The 20142-nt window shown below is 54.0% G+C and overlaps 7 protein-coding genes across 7 annotated transcripts; all 7 read left to right on the forward strand.

Moving 5' to 3' along the window:
* Nucleotides 1-75: 75 nt before the first annotated feature.
* Nucleotides 76-1613, forward strand: BZA05DRAFT_382336 (Alpha/Beta hydrolase protein). The gene is made up of 3 exons (XM_051482103.1): nt 76-298; nt 389-663; nt 716-1613. The coding sequence occupies exons 1-3, from the start codon at nt 192-194 to the stop codon at nt 1516-1518; spliced, it is 1185 nt and encodes a 394-aa protein (XP_051344352.1). The 5' UTR covers nt 76-191; the 3' UTR covers nt 1519-1613.
* Nucleotides 1614-4286: 2673 nt separating this feature from the next.
* Nucleotides 4287-4741, forward strand: BZA05DRAFT_382340 (uncharacterized protein; the record flags this gene model as incomplete). Its single annotated transcript, XM_051482104.1, has 1 exon — nt 4287-4741. The coding sequence occupies one exon, from the start codon at nt 4290-4292 to the stop codon at nt 4644-4646; it is 357 nt and encodes a 118-aa protein (XP_051344353.1). The 3' UTR covers nt 4647-4741.
* A 1590-nt stretch (nt 4742-6331) lies between these two features.
* On the forward strand, nt 6332-8178 carry BZA05DRAFT_329835 (uncharacterized protein; the record flags this gene model as incomplete). The annotated part of the gene is made up of 4 exons (XM_051480508.1): nt 6332-6981; nt 7197-7518; nt 7600-8023; nt 8078-8178. 4 exons carry the CDS (start codon nt 6332-6334, stop codon nt 8176-8178), a joined length of 1497 nt encoding a protein of 498 aa, XP_051344354.1.
* A 1238-nt stretch (nt 8179-9416) lies between these two features.
* Nucleotides 9417-9946, forward strand: BZA05DRAFT_382345 (uncharacterized protein). The gene has a single exon (XM_051482105.1). The coding sequence runs from the start codon at nt 9428-9430 to the stop codon at nt 9731-9733; it is 306 nt and encodes a 101-aa protein (XP_051344355.1). The 5' UTR covers nt 9417-9427; the 3' UTR covers nt 9734-9946.
* Nucleotides 9947-13152: 3206 nt separating this feature from the next.
* BZA05DRAFT_382347 (uncharacterized protein) lies at nt 13153-14055 on the forward strand. Its single transcript, XM_051482106.1, has 3 exons — nt 13153-13371; nt 13429-13626; nt 13687-14055. The coding sequence occupies exons 1-3, from the start codon at nt 13246-13248 to the stop codon at nt 13942-13944; spliced, it is 582 nt and encodes a 193-aa protein (XP_051344356.1). The 5' UTR covers nt 13153-13245; the 3' UTR covers nt 13945-14055.
* A 1551-nt stretch (nt 14056-15606) lies between these two features.
* On the forward strand, nt 15607-17053 carry BZA05DRAFT_382349 (uncharacterized protein). Its single transcript, XM_051482107.1, has 2 exons — nt 15607-16422; nt 16482-17053. The coding sequence occupies exons 1-2, from the start codon at nt 15790-15792 to the stop codon at nt 16722-16724; spliced, it is 876 nt and encodes a 291-aa protein (XP_051344357.1). The 5' UTR covers nt 15607-15789; the 3' UTR covers nt 16725-17053.
* A 1178-nt stretch (nt 17054-18231) lies between these two features.
* Nucleotides 18232-19816, forward strand: BZA05DRAFT_382354 (autophagy-related protein 27). The gene is made up of 4 exons (XM_051482108.1): nt 18232-18754; nt 18828-19239; nt 19322-19369; nt 19435-19816. The coding sequence occupies exons 1-4, from the start codon at nt 18496-18498 to the stop codon at nt 19556-19558; spliced, it is 843 nt and encodes a 280-aa protein (XP_051344358.1). The 5' UTR covers nt 18232-18495; the 3' UTR covers nt 19559-19816.
* Nucleotides 19817-20142: the final 326 nt, after the last annotated feature.

A 20142-nucleotide genomic window follows, 5' to 3' on the forward strand; every position in this document is an offset into this window, starting at 1 on the left:
AGAGGAGGCTCTTTTGTGTGTGGGTGAACGCCAGATAGAGTAGCTCTCTTTCCCTTTGGTGAAAGCTCGGATCGCTGCTTATCTGGGGAAGCCGACGGCGTTCCCCGAGAGCCACATAGACTCATATAAGTACGTAGTTGGGGAGCTCTCTCTCGTCGACATCAGCACGCGACCACTATCTACAGACAATAATGGCCATCCTTCCCATCTTTGTGAAGGCCTACTGGTCCCTGGCCTTCATGGGCCTATGCTACTTTTGCGCCCTGGGGCTCCTGACGATTCCGGTCGTCCAGAAAAAGTATTGCTAATCCTCCTCCCCCGCTGCCCGCTACCGGCTGTCGGCCGCCGCTACGAATTCAATCCGCTGACTTTTATACTTCGTGTCTAGTGCGATATACGTGCACAGACTCCGGCTGAGTTGGCTGAGCGATCTGATTCAGCCCGAGCAATTCGGCTTCGCGAAGAATCAGGTCACGCCGTTCTACTACAACACGTCGGATGGTGAGGCGATCTTTGCGTGGCACGTTCTGCCTCTCGGGATCTACATGCTGCATCGCGAGGAGCTGGTGAAGCAGGAGGGGCATGGTGTTGCCGCTGCGCCGCTCGAGACCAAGAACCTCCAGCTGCTGAGAGATGACCCCGAAGCTCGATTGATAATCCACTGTCCATCTTTCTTCTCCCTCGGCTTATCCAGCGATTACTGAACATGCTCCAGTCCACGGCAACGCAGGCACCGTCGGCGCCGGCCTCCGCCCCTCCTACCTCCGTTCGCTCTCCGCCGCGCACCCCACCAAGATCCACATCCTGGCAATCGACTACCGGGGCTTCGGCCTCTCGACCGGCGACCCCTCAGAAACCGGCCTCATCACGGATGGCGTGTCCGCTGTCCGTTTCGCGGTCGACCAGCTCGGGATCCCGCCGTCGCGCATCGCGCTCATCGGGCAATCCCTCGGCACAGCCATCACGATCGGCGTAGCCGACCAACTCGCCGCGCAATCCCCACCGGAGGAGTTCGCAGCGGTGATCACGATCGCCGGTTTCTCGAGCATGAAGGAGCTCCTCCTGACCTACCGCATTGGCGGGTACTTCCCCGTGCTAGCGCCACTCCGCGGATACCCCAAGGTGCAGACGTGGTTCACCGAGTACCTCCTCGAGTCGTGGGACTCTGTGGGGCGCCTCGCGCGCCTCGTCAAGAATTCGCCGAACCTCAACTTGGTGCTGATTCACGCAAAGAATGATTACGACATCCCGTGGAAACATTGCGATGCCCTCTTTGTCCATGCCGCGAGCGCGGCGAGGAAAACGATTGAGGGCGAGGATACGAAGATGAAGGTCAGTGATGCGCTGGACGCCCGTGTCATCACGACATACGGAAACGAGAGCACCCTGGCTACCTGGCCGGAGGACAGGAGCAATGGCAGGAGGATCAGCCAGTGGCTCGTTAAGTGGGGTGGCCATAATGCGGTGGTTACAAGCGCGGGCACGTCGGTGATTGTGGCGAAAGCGTTCGGTTTGTAGTGGGAGGTTATTCTGTGATGAGCTATGATAGATACCGCCATGGGACGGGGTAGTAGAATATTTATACCAATTGATCTTGCGGTTCGGTCGAGGGCGTCTGTGATTCCTTATCTACTATCCTTCATCATACCTACCTATGTAGGTTCATCGGCTATCACGCAACTGCGGTCCGAAATCTGAATGCACGATCGGAAGAAGTGGAAGCTAACAATCTTATACCTCAGCCCGTGGCACTTGGCAAAATCCCAGCGCGGATCATGCACTCTCACTCCGTAGCCAGTGGCTGGCCCGGCAGCTGCTGGCTGGAGACGGAGTATCTACCATACCCGACCGCTCTAACCGAGGTACTATAATCTCCGATTTCCGGTCTCGTAGGTAGGTATCGCAATCGCAATCTCCCCTCCAGATTCCAGGGTGGAGTCCCAACGTCACAAGCTCTCATTCGCTTTTGGGCCTCGGGCTGTCCATTCCCCCCCACTCTTCTCCCTCCCACCGCATCAAAAGACGCACGTATCTCCGTCATTATCTCACATGTGACTCAATTAGCACCTAACTAATCTTTGGGTTGGGCCACGACTGGTCACTGGTCGTTTGTTGAGTCAGTCGGACAATTCGATGGTACCGCACCGGTTACGAGTACCAGTACCAGTACAAGTTACGGGTTATGGGTTACGAGTACGAATTACGACTGTGTACGAGAGTGTGCGTACGTACGCCTGACGTCGACGGCCGTGCGTTGAGTTGCGTTTTTCCACAGGGCTGAGGTTTTTGCTGTGGGCAGTGGGCACGAAGACGACGCTCGCATCTGAGTACCAGGCCATCCATCCAGCCATACAGCCTTCTTCCGCATTCCACCGGAGCCCTGGGGCCTAGAGCCCGGGGCTGAAGGTGTTGCGTCTCATCCAGCCGTGCTCGTACTGGAAAACAACGGAGATCCGGAGGATACATAGCCAGCCGAGGGATTTACTTACCGTCCGACGTCCGTCTCGTTTGCCATGTACATAGCCGCGTCATGGTCGGCTTACATATATTTTGGCGTGATCATGTGAATACATGAGTTGCGTTAGGCTGCTCGCTCAGTTGGCTGGCTGGCTGGCTACATAGTTGGGCATGTGGTTTCTACTGAGCACTGACTCTTGAACACTACACAGTCCACGAGCCCGTTTGCGCCAGCCCCGTCCCGGTCGATATCGATATCGATACCAATAGAAGCTACGGTATGTACGAGTACGGATTACGCACGGAAATCACCCTATATACATTATCAAGCGATTGAGCACAGACATCCATCCATTCATCCATCCATTCCTCCAGACAATTAGCCTGCCTGCCTGGCTACCTGTCCCTCCCGCCGATCGAGCACGAGCACGAGCACGGTACCGATATCTCCGGTACCGATATCTCTTCCGTCCCTCGTCTCTCGTCTCGTCTCGACTCCGTGACGATCAAACCGCTCGGGAAGTGAGGAGGGAAGGTATGTCGGAGGGAAGGTACACAGGAGGGAAGATGGCCCCGTCGTCGATGATACAACTCTGCATCTGCAGGGGCCCTGGGGGGTCCATTCTGCAGCACTGTGGGTCTCGATATCTATCACATTCGCACTCGCATTGATCTTGCAGGCGGGGGGGTGGTGGGAGGGGAGGGGAGGGGAGGGGAGGGGAGGGGAGGGAGGGGAACCAGGCCCAACCCGATCCAACCCATCCCTTCCCTTCCCTTCCCTACTTTGGTATGTGGAGCAGGAAGCGGGTTTTTAGTGTGTGTTAGACGGACGGACGGAGTGGGCGTGAGGGGCGAGAGGGGAGGGGCAGAGGCAGAGGAGGAGGGGTTCAGAATTCAGAGTTCTCTCGATCTCTGGTAGGTATGCGCGTAAATCACTCCTCGGGGTGGAAGGGGAATCTCGATCCCATCCCTAGATTCCACCGTCCACGAGGAAGCTTACGATTGCAAGCCACGACTAGACGATGGGCGGGGGGCGTGAGGCGTGTGGCGGGTCACTTGACATGTTGCCTCACTCACTCACTCACTCCGTCGGCCAGGGACGCGAGTGATATCGCGTGACGTTTGTCATACCTAGCCAATCTAGCAAGCAAGCATACGTACCTTACGCCACAGTCAGTGTGTACTCGTACACGTTTTCCTCGTGGCGTAAGCAAGTGAGTACGCGGAAGCCAGTTGGTGTGTGTGTGGTGTGTGTGTGTGGGTCCTTTTTTGCCCTTCCTATTCGTGGGAAGAAGGTAGGTAGGGGCAAAGGTGGGGGGAGGGGGAGGGGGGCTCATCATGCCTAGCCGTTTGGTGGTTCCTAGCGAGCGGTGGATGACGCCAGCCCATGGGCATCGGCGCAGTCTCTGAACATTTCACCGGCCGGTCTGTGGCGCGCGACGGGAAAACGGCCGACGGCCGAGGACGCCAGCAGTAGCAGTATCGCGGCAACAGTGGTACGTACATGGATAGGTAGTTAACCACCTATTCGATTGCAATTGCCCACCTTACTCGGCATCGAGAGAGCAGGTGCTCGCAAGCAAATCACTCTTGCCGTCCAAAGCGTGCTTGGTATGTACACGAATTTGCAATCTTGCGGGTGTGTCGTCGTTGGATGGGGGGAAGGCTCTCTTCGAACTCGATATTGCCTGTCCGGGGACACGCGGTCTGCTGCTGATGCTGCCGTGGGATCGGCGGGGGTGGGTTTACATACGACCAGCGCGATAGTTACTATAGATACATGGACAGACTGGACGATACTTGTATGTACGGTGTACCTGGGTACCGGAGAGATGGTTGGTCGGATGCTCGGTTTACGGATGTGTTCCTTTCTTTCTTTTTCTTCTGTTTTTCTTCTTTCTTCTTTCTTCTTTTTCTTTTCACCTTCTGAGTTTCCTCCCCCTCCATATCCACATCATTCTCTTTCTTTCCCGTTCTCGTGGCGGTCGTCGTCTTTTTCTTCGAGGTTCACTGTCTCGCAGTCTCCGCTTCACGCTTCAACGGAGTTGTGCGAAGGCTCAAGGGAACCCGATTTAGATCTGCCCTCTAGCGTTCGGTGTGGGTGGTGTGAGCGAATGAGAAGCGACGCAGCGATGGTTGGGTGCCGCGTAATCCTCAGAATTGCGTACTCCTACCCCGAAGGGGGATAGGGCTTGGGTGGGGGTAGGGTTGTTACATACGACCGGCGGCGGCGGTGGAGGAGGTGGTGGACGAGGAGAAGAAGGACGAGGACGAGGACGAGGACGAGGAGGAGGAGGAGGAGGAGGAGGAGGAGGAGGAGGAGGTGGTGGTGGTGGTGCCTGTGGTGCTGCTACTGCTGCTGCTGGTGGCAGAGCTGTGCCCTGTACGCCTGCCATGCGCCGTTGCACTCGCTCTCTCGCACTTCGAGGCCAGACTGACGGAGAGCGAGCGACTCGCGAGAGCCAGACACCGCGCAAGGGTCTCCTGTCTTGTCTTTGTCTTGTCTTGTCTTTCTCTTTCCACATTCGGTGGAGCAGTCTGGTGTGGCAGTGAACGCAGGGCTGCGCTGCGCTACCGCCGCAGAAGGTACCTCATCTACATACAAGATCGTCGTGGCTCAGCTGCGAGAACCGACGAAATGCGCAGCCACAGTGCGGAGTACACACCACCACCACCACCACCACTCGATCAAGGCGGGATTCCGTACTACGGTACATACGTAGAAGTGTGTACTATCATGGTCTCGATCAGCACTCAACACGCAGCGCAGCACGCAGCTCGGAAACCCCGTCCGCTTCGCGCGCCGTGTCCATGATTCGATCTGGATAGTTCTTGTTCTCTGGCGTTGGCGAATTCTTCACTGTCCCCCGTTGGGCTTCATATTCATCTTCATCATATTCATCATCATCACGCACGCATCAGCCCGAATGGTTCTCTTATGCTCTGCTCTCGCAGAAAATGGCATCGTGGATGGGATGGATGAATGCATACTTTCTACTCCTCGGATCCGATACTCCCCCCGGCGGCCCTACCAAATGATGACTCTGAATAACTCTCGAGTCTCTATTGCTTTACTCTGGAGTCTTTTAGGTACTTGACTCTGGAGTATATTGGGTACTTACCTAAAGTACTTTGCGTACTGGGAGATACTTCTTCTTCACAAAGCATCCAAGACACGCACACACGTAACTTGGATCCTGCGCTGCCGTCTCCGCGCGACTCACCTAACGGCAGGGAAGACGTTGTGGGTGGCTCGCTGTAAACAGCAGCTCCACTCTGTCGGGGCTGCGTAAGCTCTTCTCGCTCTCCTCTCTGGTCTGCCACCCCCAGGGCCCAGCAACTGCGCTACCTCCGACACCACCGACACCGACACCGACACCACCACCCACCAAACTCTTCCACCCAAATCCTTCCCTCCTCTTCTCTCCTCCTCCTCCTCCTCCTCCGTACTTACGACATCGAAGTCAATCTTCACCCTCGCGCACCCCCCCGTCGCCACTGTCTGCGTCGCCCTCCGCAACAGCACAGTCCACCTTCGATCTCCCCTAACCTCATCCCCCCTCACCCCCTCCCCCCCAGACCATCCACACACACCCCCCAACCACAGATCTTAACTCTTCGATAACATCCGCCTCTCGAACTCGTCGTAACCACCCCCCGGTACCCGATCTGTGACGACGAACGAAACTACGACGACGCCGGGCGGCGGATCTTACTCACCAAACTACTCTACATCAACACTTCACACCCCCCCAGGCTATAACCCAAAATCCACCTCGCTCTACCCAACAAACTCCCTTCATCTACGCCTCCTGCGCCTCGCTGCTCCTCCCGACAACCTTCCAACTCTACACCCAAACGACACATCTTCAACATGTCGAATAACCCTCCACCGATCCCAGATGTCGCTTCGTGGGCAAGGAATTTAACCGATAAGTACACAGATTGCATCAACAGCAAACGGACAGACGCCCTTACCGCACGGACACGGAACCTCTCGCTCGACTCTCCCGTACCATCGTCGTCGTCCTCGCAGAAGACCAGCAGCAGCAGCAGAACCGCCTCCGACTCGAAGGGCTCGTCGAGATCGTCCGAGAAGCCTCACTCGTCCTCGTCGCGTACCTCGTCCTCGCGTACCCACTCGTCGCAGACTTCGTCGTCGTCGCATGGCCTACGGAAATCCAAATCTAAGTTCGCTCTGAGTTCGTCGTCAACTTCACGGGAACCGGAAGTGGGAGCCGACGGCCTACCCGGCTACTCAGCTCGGTCGTCGGCCAAAGTACCAACTCCGCCTTCGGACCCCAATTCGATAAAATTCCAGAACGTCTTGCGACAACTGGCTACGGTACCGCAGCGATATGAAAACCCCGGGTTGTTGGATGAGGCTTTGAATGTGATTCCTTTGGCCAGGATCTATGCGGAGGCGGAAGAGGAGAGCCAAATTATGCAGGTCGAAGCTATGAGCTTGGGGAAGGAGAAGGCGAAATGGGGCTATCAGGATTGTGTCATCATGGCTTTGCTCAAGTAAGTTGGGAAAAACTCCGCAAAACTTTTTTTTGGCTTTGGTGGAAAGATGAGGGTTGCTCTGCCGAGGAAACTGTATTTGCCATTCCATGGTTTCGATAGTTTGGATCGGCGGCTGGCTGTGGTGCCCGGTTGCCTTTGCCACTGCAGATCCCGACCGTCCCTGCGCATCGCATCCGTAATTCTAACCGAACGGCTCACTGACACTCTTCCAGGTGGTTCAAAAGGGATTTTTTCACCTTCGTTGGTGACCCACCATGTCAGAAATGCTATGCGGAACGACGGCCATACGACACCAGGCTGGTTGGCCCGGTTCCTCCGACACCAGAAGAGAAAGCAAGGGGTGCGTCTCGCGTCGAGCTCTACGAGTGCAAGAGCGAGCACTGCAGTAATCAGGAACGGTTCGCTCGCTACAGCGACGTCTGGACCTTGATGCAGGAGAGGAGGGGCCGCTGCGGGGAGTGGGCGAACGTGTTTTCGATGCTTTGCCGGGCCGTCGGCAGCAGAGTGCGATGGGTATGGAATAGCGAGGACCACGTAAGTTAACCCCCGCTCCCAAGGACCCGTTCCGACGGGGTCAACCTAGTCTAGTCTTTAAGGTTATTAACAACGCCACAGGTCTTCACTGAAGTCTTTTCGGTTCACCATAACCGATGGATTCACGTCGACGTGTGCGAGGAGGCCTTCGATAACCCTCTCCTATACACGGAAGGATGGAGTAAGAAGATTGGATACTGCATCGCTTTCTCCCACGATGGTGCATCGGATGTCACTCGGCGATACGTCCGCAACCCACGCACCCATGGCAACCCTCGGACAAAATGTCCTGAGGATGTACTTTTGTACATCTTAAACGACATTCGCGCCAAGAAGCGTGCAGGCATGAGCCCAACCGACCTTAAGCGGTTGGAGAGGGAGGACCGAGAGGAGGAGAAGGAACTTCGGACGATCGAGCTCCAGTCGATGATAGCCGACGGTCTGATCGAATCGAAGCGTTCGCGCAGAGGGGAGAGCGAGAGGGAGAAGCGTCCTCGGCAGAGTGGTTTGTCATCCACGTCTCGATTTGCTCCTCGACCTCGTATTGACGATGATACAGGCACCGTCGATTGGGCCCGTCGAAGAGGCGAGGACGGAACAATACTCCAAGAACAGTCGTCGCCATTAGAGGACCACCGCATGGAACAAGACGGACACTGAACTGAAATCCCGGAAACCTCTGGCACCGGTTATTTTTTGCCTGCAGTTGTAAAGATATTGTGTTCACGGGTAGTGGAGTTTCAGGCGTGCTCTGTTTTTTCTTTCTTTCTTTTTGGCCCTGTCTTGGTTTCGGATGACGCGATGCATGCCGTTACGAATCGGCATATGGAGTTACTGTTCGCTTGGGTGTATAATGGCGGGGTATCGGGGCGGCACCTGCCAGTTGCTCGACGGAAGAGGGGGGATGTGGAGGTGGTGGATAGGGGGGGATGCCATTCAACCAGAGCCCCCCAGGGGTTGCTCTTATCGACAATTCGTGAACCGATTCAGCTATCGACAGACACCTCTTCGGCTTCGTCACTCGCTCACAACGATTTCTTTCAATAGTCTTATCGCCTACAACCACACAAGACATCATATGTCTTCCTTCTTCCCTTACACTTCATCAACAGTTAATCGGTCTGGGACTTGATAATCTTCTTCATTCATCTCTTCATCCTCTTGGAATCTCCTTTGTACCACCCCCCCACCTACGACCTTCGAGAGCCCTGTCGGAGCGACATTTCTTTAACGACTGATCTTTTTTTTGTGTGTGTTTTTGCTTGAGCGTTGATTAAAAGCGATATCCTTCTCTTTGATATTTTAGGTTTTTTTTTTCCATCTTCTTTTGGGTTCCTTTTTGGGGGGCGTGCGCGTATCTTGTCTTTTTTTTTTCTCTTTCTTCTTTTTTCTTTTTCTTTTCTCATTGGGTTAATTCTGTTTACCGGGTGTTTTGGGTCTTCTTCTTATTCTAAAGCAGCTGGATTTGTTTATCTCTGTGTATTCTTTTTTGGTCGGTGGGTGGGTGCACTGGGTAGGTGGGGGATGTACGTCGGTACTTATGCTATGAGGATCGAGGGGCGACGGGCGACGGGCGAGGGGAGCTGGCAAATGTTTCGTCTTTTTTTTCTTCTTTTCGGTTTTTTTTTCCATCTATTCGGGGGAGGCGTAGACTTCGGACTGGTTTTCTTTTTGGGGGGAGATGATGTTGGGGGAGAAATGTTGGAACTTGGGAGTGAAGTTGGGAGTGGAGAGTTGATGCATTTTTTTTTCGAGGAGGCAATCAATACATGAATTGCGCGCGACCATCATACTTGCACCCTTGAATCCTACATACTTGAGAAGTCGGTTCAGTCGGTGCAGTCAGGTCAGGCCGTCAAGCGTGGTACTATACGTGTGCACTGTGCAGCACTGGTTGACGCGGCCATGGATGAATGTGGATGGATGTGGGTGGGTATGTGGGGTGGAGGGGGTGGAGGGGACAGCTGCAGCTCGCTCGGGTATGGTGGACTTGGGGTTGGGATGCTGGATGATTGGATGCACGGTGCACGGTGCGTGCATTGCGTGCGTTGCGTGGAAAGGGAGATCTGTTGATCTTGGGTTTTGGGTCTGGTATCGGGTTGGGTGTGGTGTTGGGTGCTGGGTATTGGGTCTGGTATTGGGTTGGGTGTTGGGGGATATGTACCGTATCATATTCTACCTACGTCCTTTGTCAAGTGGGCCGGGGACGAGCTAGAAAGGTGGTTGATACACGTGGTATCACTCGGGTTCAAGACGCAGCCCGGGCAGGTGTTGGACGTGGAAGATGGAATGAAGGCGCAGTGCGGAGAGTGATCCGTTTGGTTTGGTTCGCTGTAGGTTCTATGGGGTGGTCGGTCGTCCGTCTGTCTGTCTGCCTGTAGATCGGAACCAGGAACCGGGAATTTATGTGGTGGGGGGCAGTGCAGTGTTCGCGGGCTCAGGCTCAGGCAGTTCAAGCGGCTCACTCAGGCCCAGGCTCAGGCTCGGGATCGGGATAGGGTTCGCAGTTTACGGTTTATACGAGTCGGCGAGCGTGCAAACTATATAATACCAGGGGTCTGGTTAAGGGCACTGGGATCTGTATGTCTGTTTGTATGGATGGATGTACGTCGTCTCGGCGGCGGCGGGGTTACACCACCACCACAATCCAGATTCCAGATTCCAGATTCCAAGGACTGGAACTTGGAAGTCTGAAAGTCTGGAAGTCTGGAAGTTTGGAAGTTTGGAAGTTTGGAAGGTGAAATCACCCGGGCTAGTTGGTGCGCCTGCCATTGTGGCTGGTGGGTTACCGTACCTATCCGCGGGCCGAAGATATCGCCTAGCCACGGGAAACCGTCATGCTCCTCCGACCGAATCATCCCGTCACAGTGCTACCGTATCGTCGTTCCGACGGCCGGCCTGTTAGCCAGCCAGAAATCGCGGGTTGCTCGCTCTGGACGGCCACAGTCACGGGTAAGACCACCACAACAGCCAATGAAGTCAAAGTTTATCGACCCCAAAAAACAACCCGCCGCACGATTAGGTTCGGGACCGCGGCTCCACCCTCTCTCGGCCGGATAGCATGTGGGCCCGGCTTCAAGGGAATACGGTACGGGAGGTATGCATAGCTTTTCTCGTCAAAACGTCCAAAAATTAAAACAAAAATTCGTACTCGCCGCTCCGCTGAAACGGTGCACGGTTCACGAGAAACCCTGTTTGCTCTTGTGGTACGGGTAAGAGCAGAAAAACGGCCCCAAAGTATGTACCGGTACAGCGGGGTCGAGGCTTCAAGACCTGGAACGTGGGGAGATGTGGCGAGTCGAGTCGAGACTCCCAGCTGTCTCGTGCACGGTGTTGGCTGTTGAAACTACGGTGCGATTATGTACTCACTCGGAGTAGTGCACCGAGGCGACGAGGTTTGTAATGCCGTACGAACCACCTAGTAGGGGCCCGTTTGGATACGCTCAGTTTTTTTTCTCGAAAACCTGAGCAAATAAAACCGCAACCCTGTTTGGATGGCACACAAACCGAGAAGAAGAAAGCCGAAACTGTGCGGCTCCATGGCTGATTTTAACTTCAACCATGGACTGCCCTCAGTTACGGGGAAGAGAAAGAAGCGGGGGCTATGTGCAATGTGTCTACTACCTATTAAAGTTCTGGTGAAGCCTATTACCTACCTATTCAGACTTATGGCTGAGTATTTACCTGGTATACTGGGAACTGCCAGACATTCTGTTCACCTCAAGGTTGTTCGGAAAACTGAAACTGAACAGTACCTATTCGGTGTCCCGGCGGGGAACTGAATTTGGCTCTATATAGCTCTAAAACTAGAACTCAAAAGTGAGTGCATCCAAACGCGCCCTTAAGGGTAGTGTGAGCCGGAGGGTTTATAGCCATCGCGTGTGAACGAAATTTAGCCTTTAGGCAAGCTTGGGGATATTATTGGGTTGTGGTTGCTTTACGCACTAGGTAGGAGCTTGGAATAGTGATTCCTCTATATAGTTGTATGTATCCTTGTGTGCAAATACGTACTCAGAGCTACTGCTAGGACTCAAGAGTCAATAGATACTACCACTCGCTGTTCGCTGCTCTCCCCCGTGAATATGAACAATCATGCGATGTCACTCGCGCCAAAAGGCACACTCACTTGCCGCTATACTTACGAGCTACCTACGTTATCAAAAGATTCCGGATAGTCACTAGAAGCTCCTGCTGATAAAGCCACAACTGTGGCGGTCAGTGGTCATCAAGGTTGATAATCATAATATCTCACTCAGACACGGTACCGAGTGGTAACTTATGAAGACTTGTAGATTGTACATTTGACTTGTAGTCGCCATGGTCTATTAAGGCCGTCTGCGACAATAAGTTGATGTTCTCTCTCTGTCATTTGACAAGTGCTTGACCACTGGATCCAACCTACCTATATCAATCAATAGTACCAGCGCGGATAGCGGAAACCCGCACGCAAGGTCAATCACAGATCCGAGGGGTACACGATCGGATCAGGAATCTAAGACTTCAGGCAGTATATATGCATAATTTATGTACTATTTCGAGCAGCGGATGAAACAAAACTAGCGAGCAGCCAAATGGCAGAAACAAAACCAAAGAGATCATCATCTCAAATCTCCACTGTTTTCGAACAATACATATCTGCCCTTTCCTTCTGCCTGCAAAATTCCGGGAACTGTCCGCCCGTTTCCGCTAGAAGCCGCCTAGGTAAGGTGCCTGGTGTACTTCTAATTCTAGCAACCTGTGGTCCTGCTCCCGATGCATGGGAGACGTCGGGAGTACCTGGGAAGTGCAGCTATTCAGGTACCTACTCCAACGGCGGAGTTCACGGGAGACATGTCAGCACTCAGGAGACATCCCCGGAATCAAGTGCCTTCCGCTAAAACCCCAAATTCCACCAGATACGGAGTGAAATATGTACGATGTGCCTACGCCCATGGACATGACAGCGGAGAATAAAGTGGTACCGAGTTGCTCCCGATGAAGTTTATATCAGCCGAGGACATGGTCGGCTCTCGAGCGAGTGATACCTCAAACTGCAGCTACCGTACCTAGCCCCATGGACTTCTCCTTCTCTTCTCTTCTCTTCTCTTCCCTTCTCTTCCCTTCTCCTTCCATCCATCTTCGCTTCTAGACGGGCGTACTACCGGAGCAGCAGCAGTGCAGCACGAGGACCACGGGTCTCCACAGGCAGTAGCACCACACGGGGTAACACCGTGACACCGTGACACCGTGACACTTGCGAGTTATTCCGACGGGATAGCACTTGCCATTTGCATGAAGTATCTACCGCCCATGATGCATGACAAGTACTCGAGTAGGCATCGTGCCTCGGTGTGACAGTAACCACGTGCAGGTATCGGAGATACTACATGTACGAGTGCAATACCGTACCCACGCTTCGCCGCTTTCCCGAGCTTTCGAATATGGAAGATTTTGACGGGTGGACTTGGGGGGAGCAGATGTATGATACAAGCATACGCCACAAGGATAGCTGCATCGAGGAAATCGAAGGGAAGTGTCGTCCGCGGCGTGGTTCGCATCGGATTGGGCATGGCCAGCCCCCTCCATCGAACACCTTGTTTCCTAGGTAGGGGGCGGGGGGGAGCTGCCCTGGTATAAAGAGGCCCGTCATCAGGTGCGAGGTAAAGCTCCTGGATCATCAATCGAAGAGATACACAGCATTTCCCGCTTCTCCATCCCTCAATCCTCAATCCCTCTTATCTCGAAATCATGAAATCCTCAATCATCCGCATCGTCTTTACCCTCCTCAGCACTGCGGTTCTCTCCAGCTCCCTCCCGGTCGAGCTGGCTGCAGTGCCAAAGCTCTGTCCCATATTCGAGAAAGGAACCCTTAAAGTACTTTCCCCTCCCTCCCCCATCAACCGAATATCACTAACATCCCACCCCACCCAGTTCGACGACCTCTCCCCCGGCCCTTTATCGACCTACAACGGCTTCCGCTTCCCCGGCTTCGTAGACTGGCTGATCGTCTCCGGCTCGCCGCGCTCTTCCACGCCGTACTACAAAGGGATAACCTCGTCACCACACGGGCTGCTCTCGGCCTTCCACTGGATGACCTGGTTCGACGGCGGCGGGGCATTCACCTTCGACCTGCACAGTCTCAACATCACCGCGCTGACCAGCAAGAAGCCGGACGCGAAGAAGCCATACCTCGACCTCCAGATCGTCGGCTACCGGGCGGGAGAGACCACGCCCGCGGGGAAGAAGGTCGTCCGGGTTAGGAATGCCGCGGGGAAGGGCGGGGCGGTAAATATCGTCCTTGGCGGCAGTAAGTGGAGGGGCCTCGACAGGGTCGGCATCGAGGCCGAGGAGCTCGATAGGCCCCAGGGCGTGCCGTTGCCTGGCGATGTCAGCCCCGGGTTCGTGCTCGATGATGTGGTTTATGCAAAGAGGAAGTTGTGCGAATAGCAGAGGAGGCTGCTTCGGCACCTGTGGGGGAGCCTGGTGAGCCATAGAGTGGTGGAATTCGTAATGGCGGGATTCCGGCGTAGTGGTGCGCGCTTTTACTCGGGTTGAGATGTATTTCTACTTTGATTAATTTTCAATTATTATAATAATTGTATTCATACGCTTTATGCCTCTGATATGCCTTCTTTCGGGGGGCGGTGGTAGCTCCAGTCGCCGGCTCAGCCACATCGTACACAATGTAGGTACCGTGCCGTATCGAAGGTTTAAAGCCGTGAAACCTCGTGCAGACTTCCCACGTGAACTGACACCACATCCTGATTAAAGTTGGGAACATGTACCTTTGTACATACCTTGTACACGGCATCTACCTAGGACAGGACGGGAAGCCGTTCTTGACCGCATCGAGACGTAATCAGCTGAGATGAAGAAAAAGCTCAGGTACCTTGGGATTCACGTGGGGCCGGTCGGCGTTTGCTGGCGAGGAGGAAGATAATATCAAGTGCGACTTATTACTTTGCTTTGCTGAGTGAGGCTGTGTGAACGGTAGCTGAAAATAGGTACATAGTGGTAGTCGGGTAGTGGCATGCGGGTATCATCGTGGAGCGCGGTGCTTTTCGTGGCCTCGAGGTTGAATGGATGCGATATGATATCATCTTGGCATCCGCGGATTATGCTGTGAGACTTGTACATACAGCGGGTAGGTATCCGTCCTCTAGAAGTAACATCCACGTCTGCGCGGAAGGAAGGATGTGCTCTTTCGGTCAGTCTTCGGTGCTGGTGGATTGCGACGTAGTTATACTATACTAGTGATTGAAGGAATTTCGTGCACTGTGAGATTTGGTGAGTTGCATTTGATGGATGATGCGAGCAACAGTTGGGGGAGCCGGGTGCAGGAGTCGTAGGTTTGGTAAGAGGCCATTGACTCTGAGAGAATTTGAACGGTTATCGATTCCAAGTTACATACTGCTTCTCTTGGAACCCAAGCGGATGGGCCTCACCGGCACCTGAGGGTGGCGAATGATAGCCGATGATCTGACCACGACTTCAAAACGTTCCTGCGTCGAGTGGCCTCGTCTCGGTGGACACATTTGAGCTGACCTGGACTGGGGTTCCAAGACTAGTTGAACGTATACAGTCGGCTGTGTCCGTGAGTCCTGAGGAAGGCCGTAGTCGGTCTCACCCGTCCTACCGTTGCGCTTCGCTTCCAATGTCCATTCTTTCTTGTTCCGTTCGTCCGTTCCTTCTGTTTCTCGTCCTCCCGCTTTCGGGATATACGATAACCCGTCTCGTCCTTCTCCTTCATCTCTCCAGCCATGCAAATCGATTGGACTGTAGGCTTCTTAGGAGCTTAATACTGCCGGAACCGAGACGTCATCAACTGTGGCAAGTTGGTATGATCGGAGTCTGACGAAGTTGTCCCTACAAATCCCGGATGGGAATAGATCATGTACTTTGTAGTTGAGATGCCCTTAGCCCTGAGCCACTAAAACAAGCTCAAGTGCTTAGCGGGATCCGTGGTGACGGGACAACACTCTATTTCATCGTGATCCCCATATATTAAAGACTAACCTTGGAGAAACGAGTGATGAGCGAGGTGCATGTCAACGAATACAGACCAATAGTAAGCCATTCCACAGGTTGTTCCAACTTCCATGCCGGGAAGCTGTACCCTCCCGACCAGGTCGAGAAGTGCGGGGAGAGAGAGCCGCTTACAGACATCTAACCGAGAAACCCCTAACCCATCGACGGAAAGTACCATACGTATTCCATATCCCACGGAGTTCTTCTATCTCGGATTTTTTTCGATCCTTTCGTATTCTTCCTCCATCACAAACCATAGCCACCATGGAATCCGTCCTCCTGCAGCTCGAGCCCCTCGTTGCCCTCGTGCGGCCACATCTCCTCCCCATCATCAAAGCCCTCCCGGCTCCCATCCACGACTTTGGGCTCTCCCAGCTCGGCCCGGAATGCTACAGCACGATCGTTAGCAAGCTCGACATCTCGTCACACCCGGAATGCACGCAACTCGCAATCTCCAAAGCCATCGGCGTAGGGATCATCGGGTTGTCGACTGTCGTCAAAGTTCCGCAGCTCCTAAAGCTGCTCGCGTCCGGGTCGGCGCAGGGAATCTCGTTCACCTCGTACCTGCTCGAGACGACCGCATACATCATCACGCTTGCATACAACTATCGCTCCGGCAACCCTTTCTCGACATACGGCGAGATTGCGCTGCTGGCGGTGCAGAATGTCATCATCTCGATGCTGGTGCTGCACTACCGTGGAAAGGCGGGTGTCGCCGCCGTGTATGCGATGGTGCTCGCCACTGCTGGATATGCGCTGTTCAACGAGGGCCTGATCAGCAAGGAGATGATGGTCATGGTCCAAACGGCCACTATCCCGCTCGGCCTCATGAGCAAGATCCCGCAGATCTTCACCATCGCTAAGGACAAGAACACGGGCCAGCTCTCCGCTTTCGCAGTAAGTTCCTTTCCCCGCAGCGCCCCACCCAAGGTGAAGCTATTAACGTATTCCCACAGGTCTTCAACTACCTCTTCGGCTCCCTCGCGCGCGTCTTCACGACCATCTCCGAGGTCGACGATCCCGTCATCCTCTACGGCTTCCTCGGCGGCTTCGCCCTGAACGTCGTCCTGGCTGTCCAGATGCTCTGGTACTGGAATGCGGGGAAGCCTTCGGCAAGCGCGGTCAAGAAGGAGAAGAAGCACTACGTTGCGGGCGGAAAGAGCCCCCAGCCTAGGACCGGAGGCCGCAGGAAGGCGTAGATTGTTTTGTTTCTCTTGCGTAGGAGTTATTGGATGGTCTTTAATACCTACCAATGCCGGCGCATCATTTGTTTTCGCTTGCTGAATGCCTGTATGCGTTCGAATCGTGCTAGATGTGGCTGGGTCGTGGAGTTGGGGGGTCATATGTTGGTGTTGTAATATTCGATGCCTCATAACCCAAGTTCAGTTGCCAGTTGGTGGCCTCGTTTTGTAGGTTAGGTTGCCACAATGATATGGCGATGATTCCAAGAAGTGCTGGCGCGATAAAGTACGGCAGTAGAGAGCAGACAACCACCAGTGTTGATCAAAACTGCTGCCTTGTCCGAGTGATGTCCATGAGTTAGCTTCCAAGCCCTTCCCATCTGCCATCCCACAGAATCTATACAACATACACGCGATAGGTTACCTCCGGGTCCAGAGGACAATTGCTAGCACCCGCCCAGAGTTGTGACGTTATGACGAGCAACTTTTATACATCCTAGTTTATCGCAATCTCGACCTCCCCATTCACTGACATTCCAAGCGTTAAATGAGCGTATATAAACCGCCCACCACCACCTCTCCGACTTATACCTTCTTCCTGTCTCTATACAACAAAGCTCAACAGAGCCACCACACCCAGAAATCCAGTTCACCAAAGCAACATATCCGGCACGCTACATTCCAAGCACGCGGCGATCACGAGGAGTCTTCCGTCTCGGCAAGCAGAAGTTCGTCAACTCTCTGCACAATAGCCGGACCTTCGCTACGTCTCCTTCCGGGCACATTCGTGGGCTCTTTCGGGAAGTAATATACAACTACAAGGAGGTAGATGCCATACTCGTTGATTGTAAGAAAGGGGGTAGAAAAACCGTCGCTGAGGTTGTGATTGTACATCAGTGGCTGAAAGTGAGTAACTGTATATAGAAGGAATTAATTGTGCTTAGCTATTGTGCTTCTACCTGAGATTACGGTGACCCGGATGATAATCACCACGTAAACGCCGAGTTGGAGGTGTGAAACATCTCGTATTTAAAAGCTGTCGGAACAGTGGAACGGCGCACATAGTGGAGTTAGTATGGCTGATAGTCTTGGACCTCGTTCGAGTGATGCAGTAAGGACATCTGAAGACCAGAGTTAGTCTAAGCACCTTAGACTAAATAGCAGTGCAGGCTCAGAAATTCGCCCTCCATAGGTACCAAAGGGAGCAGCAAGTTGACGTTCCAAGTGCTGGCTACCGTATCTCTAGCTGCACAACAGACGTTTGAGGTCTCATTTTGCTTTCGTTTTTTCCGTTTTTTCGTTCCATAATTTCTGCATTCGGCCTCCTCCGGCCGTTTTCGGCCCATGGTAACATTTACATCCCGACCCATCTCCCCCGGAGCATAGATACACCGTCTGTTAGGATACCCTCGTCACCCTCCCACCAAAAGCAATACGAGCTCTCCAGCATCCTCACATGCCAGTCACTGCGCCACATCGCGAGTGACTAGTCGTGACCGCGTTCCGTTCTGACAGTTGACTGACTGACTGTTCGTGTGACGTGACGTGATGGCCAAGCCTCACACCTGCAACCCAACGCAACTCTACTCTAGCTATCTATCGCACTGCTCGCCTGCTCGCCGCCGCCGCAAGTTCTGTTCCGTTTGTTTGTTCATCCTCACCACCAGCGGTATCGACAACCAGCGGCATCGACCACCTACCACACCTACCTCGTCCAAAACTCGTCGGACCACGCACCCGCCGCCGCTTAAGCTTCCCCCTCCAACCCATTCCGCAAACCCCGAGCAGCATGCGCCTCCCGCGCCCCCACCACCTCTTCCTTCTGCTCCCCGCCGCAGCAGCCGTATCCGCCACGTCCTGGGGCTGCCAAACGGTACAGTCGGGGCTCACATATGACTTCAAATCGCTGGGCGGCGCGCACTCCGTCGTCTCGTCGATATCGACACCGCCGACCATACAGAACACGACGTGGAGCATCGATCCCTGCGCTCCGCTGCAAAAGAATAAGGATACCGACGCGAAGGAACAGTGTCCTGACGGGACTTACGGTAATCTTTCCACGGGAATGGGGGAGGAGGAGGGGATGGGGTGGAGGGATGAGGCTGACGGGGAATGAAACAGTGTGTGGCCTGGTCCGCCACATCGACACGGCGGGCAAGTCGTTTCTTGCGGAGGTGATCCCGGTAGCGGGGGACATCGACGGGCACGCGGTTGACGAGCAAGTGCTGCTGCTAAACGCGACAGAGGCGGGCGGGAAGCCGCGCGGCGTGCGCGTCGAGTTCAACGGCGGGAATAATTTTGCGGGGCATGAGCAGCGGGCCGTCGTCGATTTCGTGTGCGACAAGGACGTTACCGGGGAAGCGGATGAGGCGATTACGTTCGTGAGCTATGAGTGGAGCGAGAGCGCAAAGAAACAGGTGCTGAGGCTCGAGTGGAAAACGAAGATGGCGTGTGTGGAGAATGCGAAGGGCGGTGGGAAGGGTGAAGAGAAGAAGAGTGCTCATTGGGGGTTCTTTACTTGGTTGTTTATCATGTATATCCACCCACCATCCATCCACTCCGATTACACCACCACACCGGAGACGACGGACAACTGACGATGGATATATATGTAGTGTATTCCTGGGCGCAGCAGCGTACCTGATCTGCGTGGTATGGTTAGGGTACGTTCCGCTTCGCTTGGTCCACATCTCACCACCCCTTCCCTTCCGGACTGACTCTCTCGCAGATGGGATCTCCGTCCGCACCGCGACATGATCGGCGAAATGTCGTACCTCGTCAAAGACTTTTTCGGCAGGGTGGGAAGCACGCTTCAAGGCCGGAGCTCGAGAGGTGGATATAGCGCTGTATGAAATGATGATGATTCCGATTACTCTTTTTCTAGTGGGCGGTTAGATTTCAATTTCGATTCAGGTTTCTGGCTCTGGCTCTGGTTCTCTGGTTTACGTTACGGTACGGTATGGGATGCACTAAGGCTAGGACATCTCATTCGGTTTTATGCGTTGAGTTGTATTGTTGTTGATGGCGGGGCTTCAAGTGCCCACTCTGTTTCTGTGTTCTGCTCTGCTCTGCTCTGCTCTGCTCTGCTCTGCTCTGCTCTGCTCTGCTCTTGGTTGATTCCAGTTGATTCCAGTTTAAGATTTTCGGGTATTTGACGTCTTCCCTTTTGTTGGCTGGTTGGCAGGGACTGTTCGTGACAAAATGTTTCGGATTTAATTACAGACCGCCGTAACGTGGCAATGTTGCCGTCGAGTGATGACGAGGAAAGAGAAGTAAAAGGTGAACAAAAAAACATGTGCGCCACCCCCCTCCCCAAATACCATAGCAAAGCATCCGTATTACCTAGTAGAAGGCCCTCCCTCCGTAAACTCCAGAAAAGCAAAGAACATCCCCAACTCCATATCCGATACCTATCCCAAGCATCCCATCCCATCCC

This window comes from Tricharina praecox (assembly GCF_024521635.1).
Source record: "Tricharina praecox strain CBS 144465 chromosome Unknown BZA05scaffold_1, whole genome shotgun sequence".
Classification (NCBI taxonomy): Eukaryota; Fungi; Ascomycota; class Pezizomycetes; order Pezizales; family Pyronemataceae; genus Tricharina; species Tricharina praecox.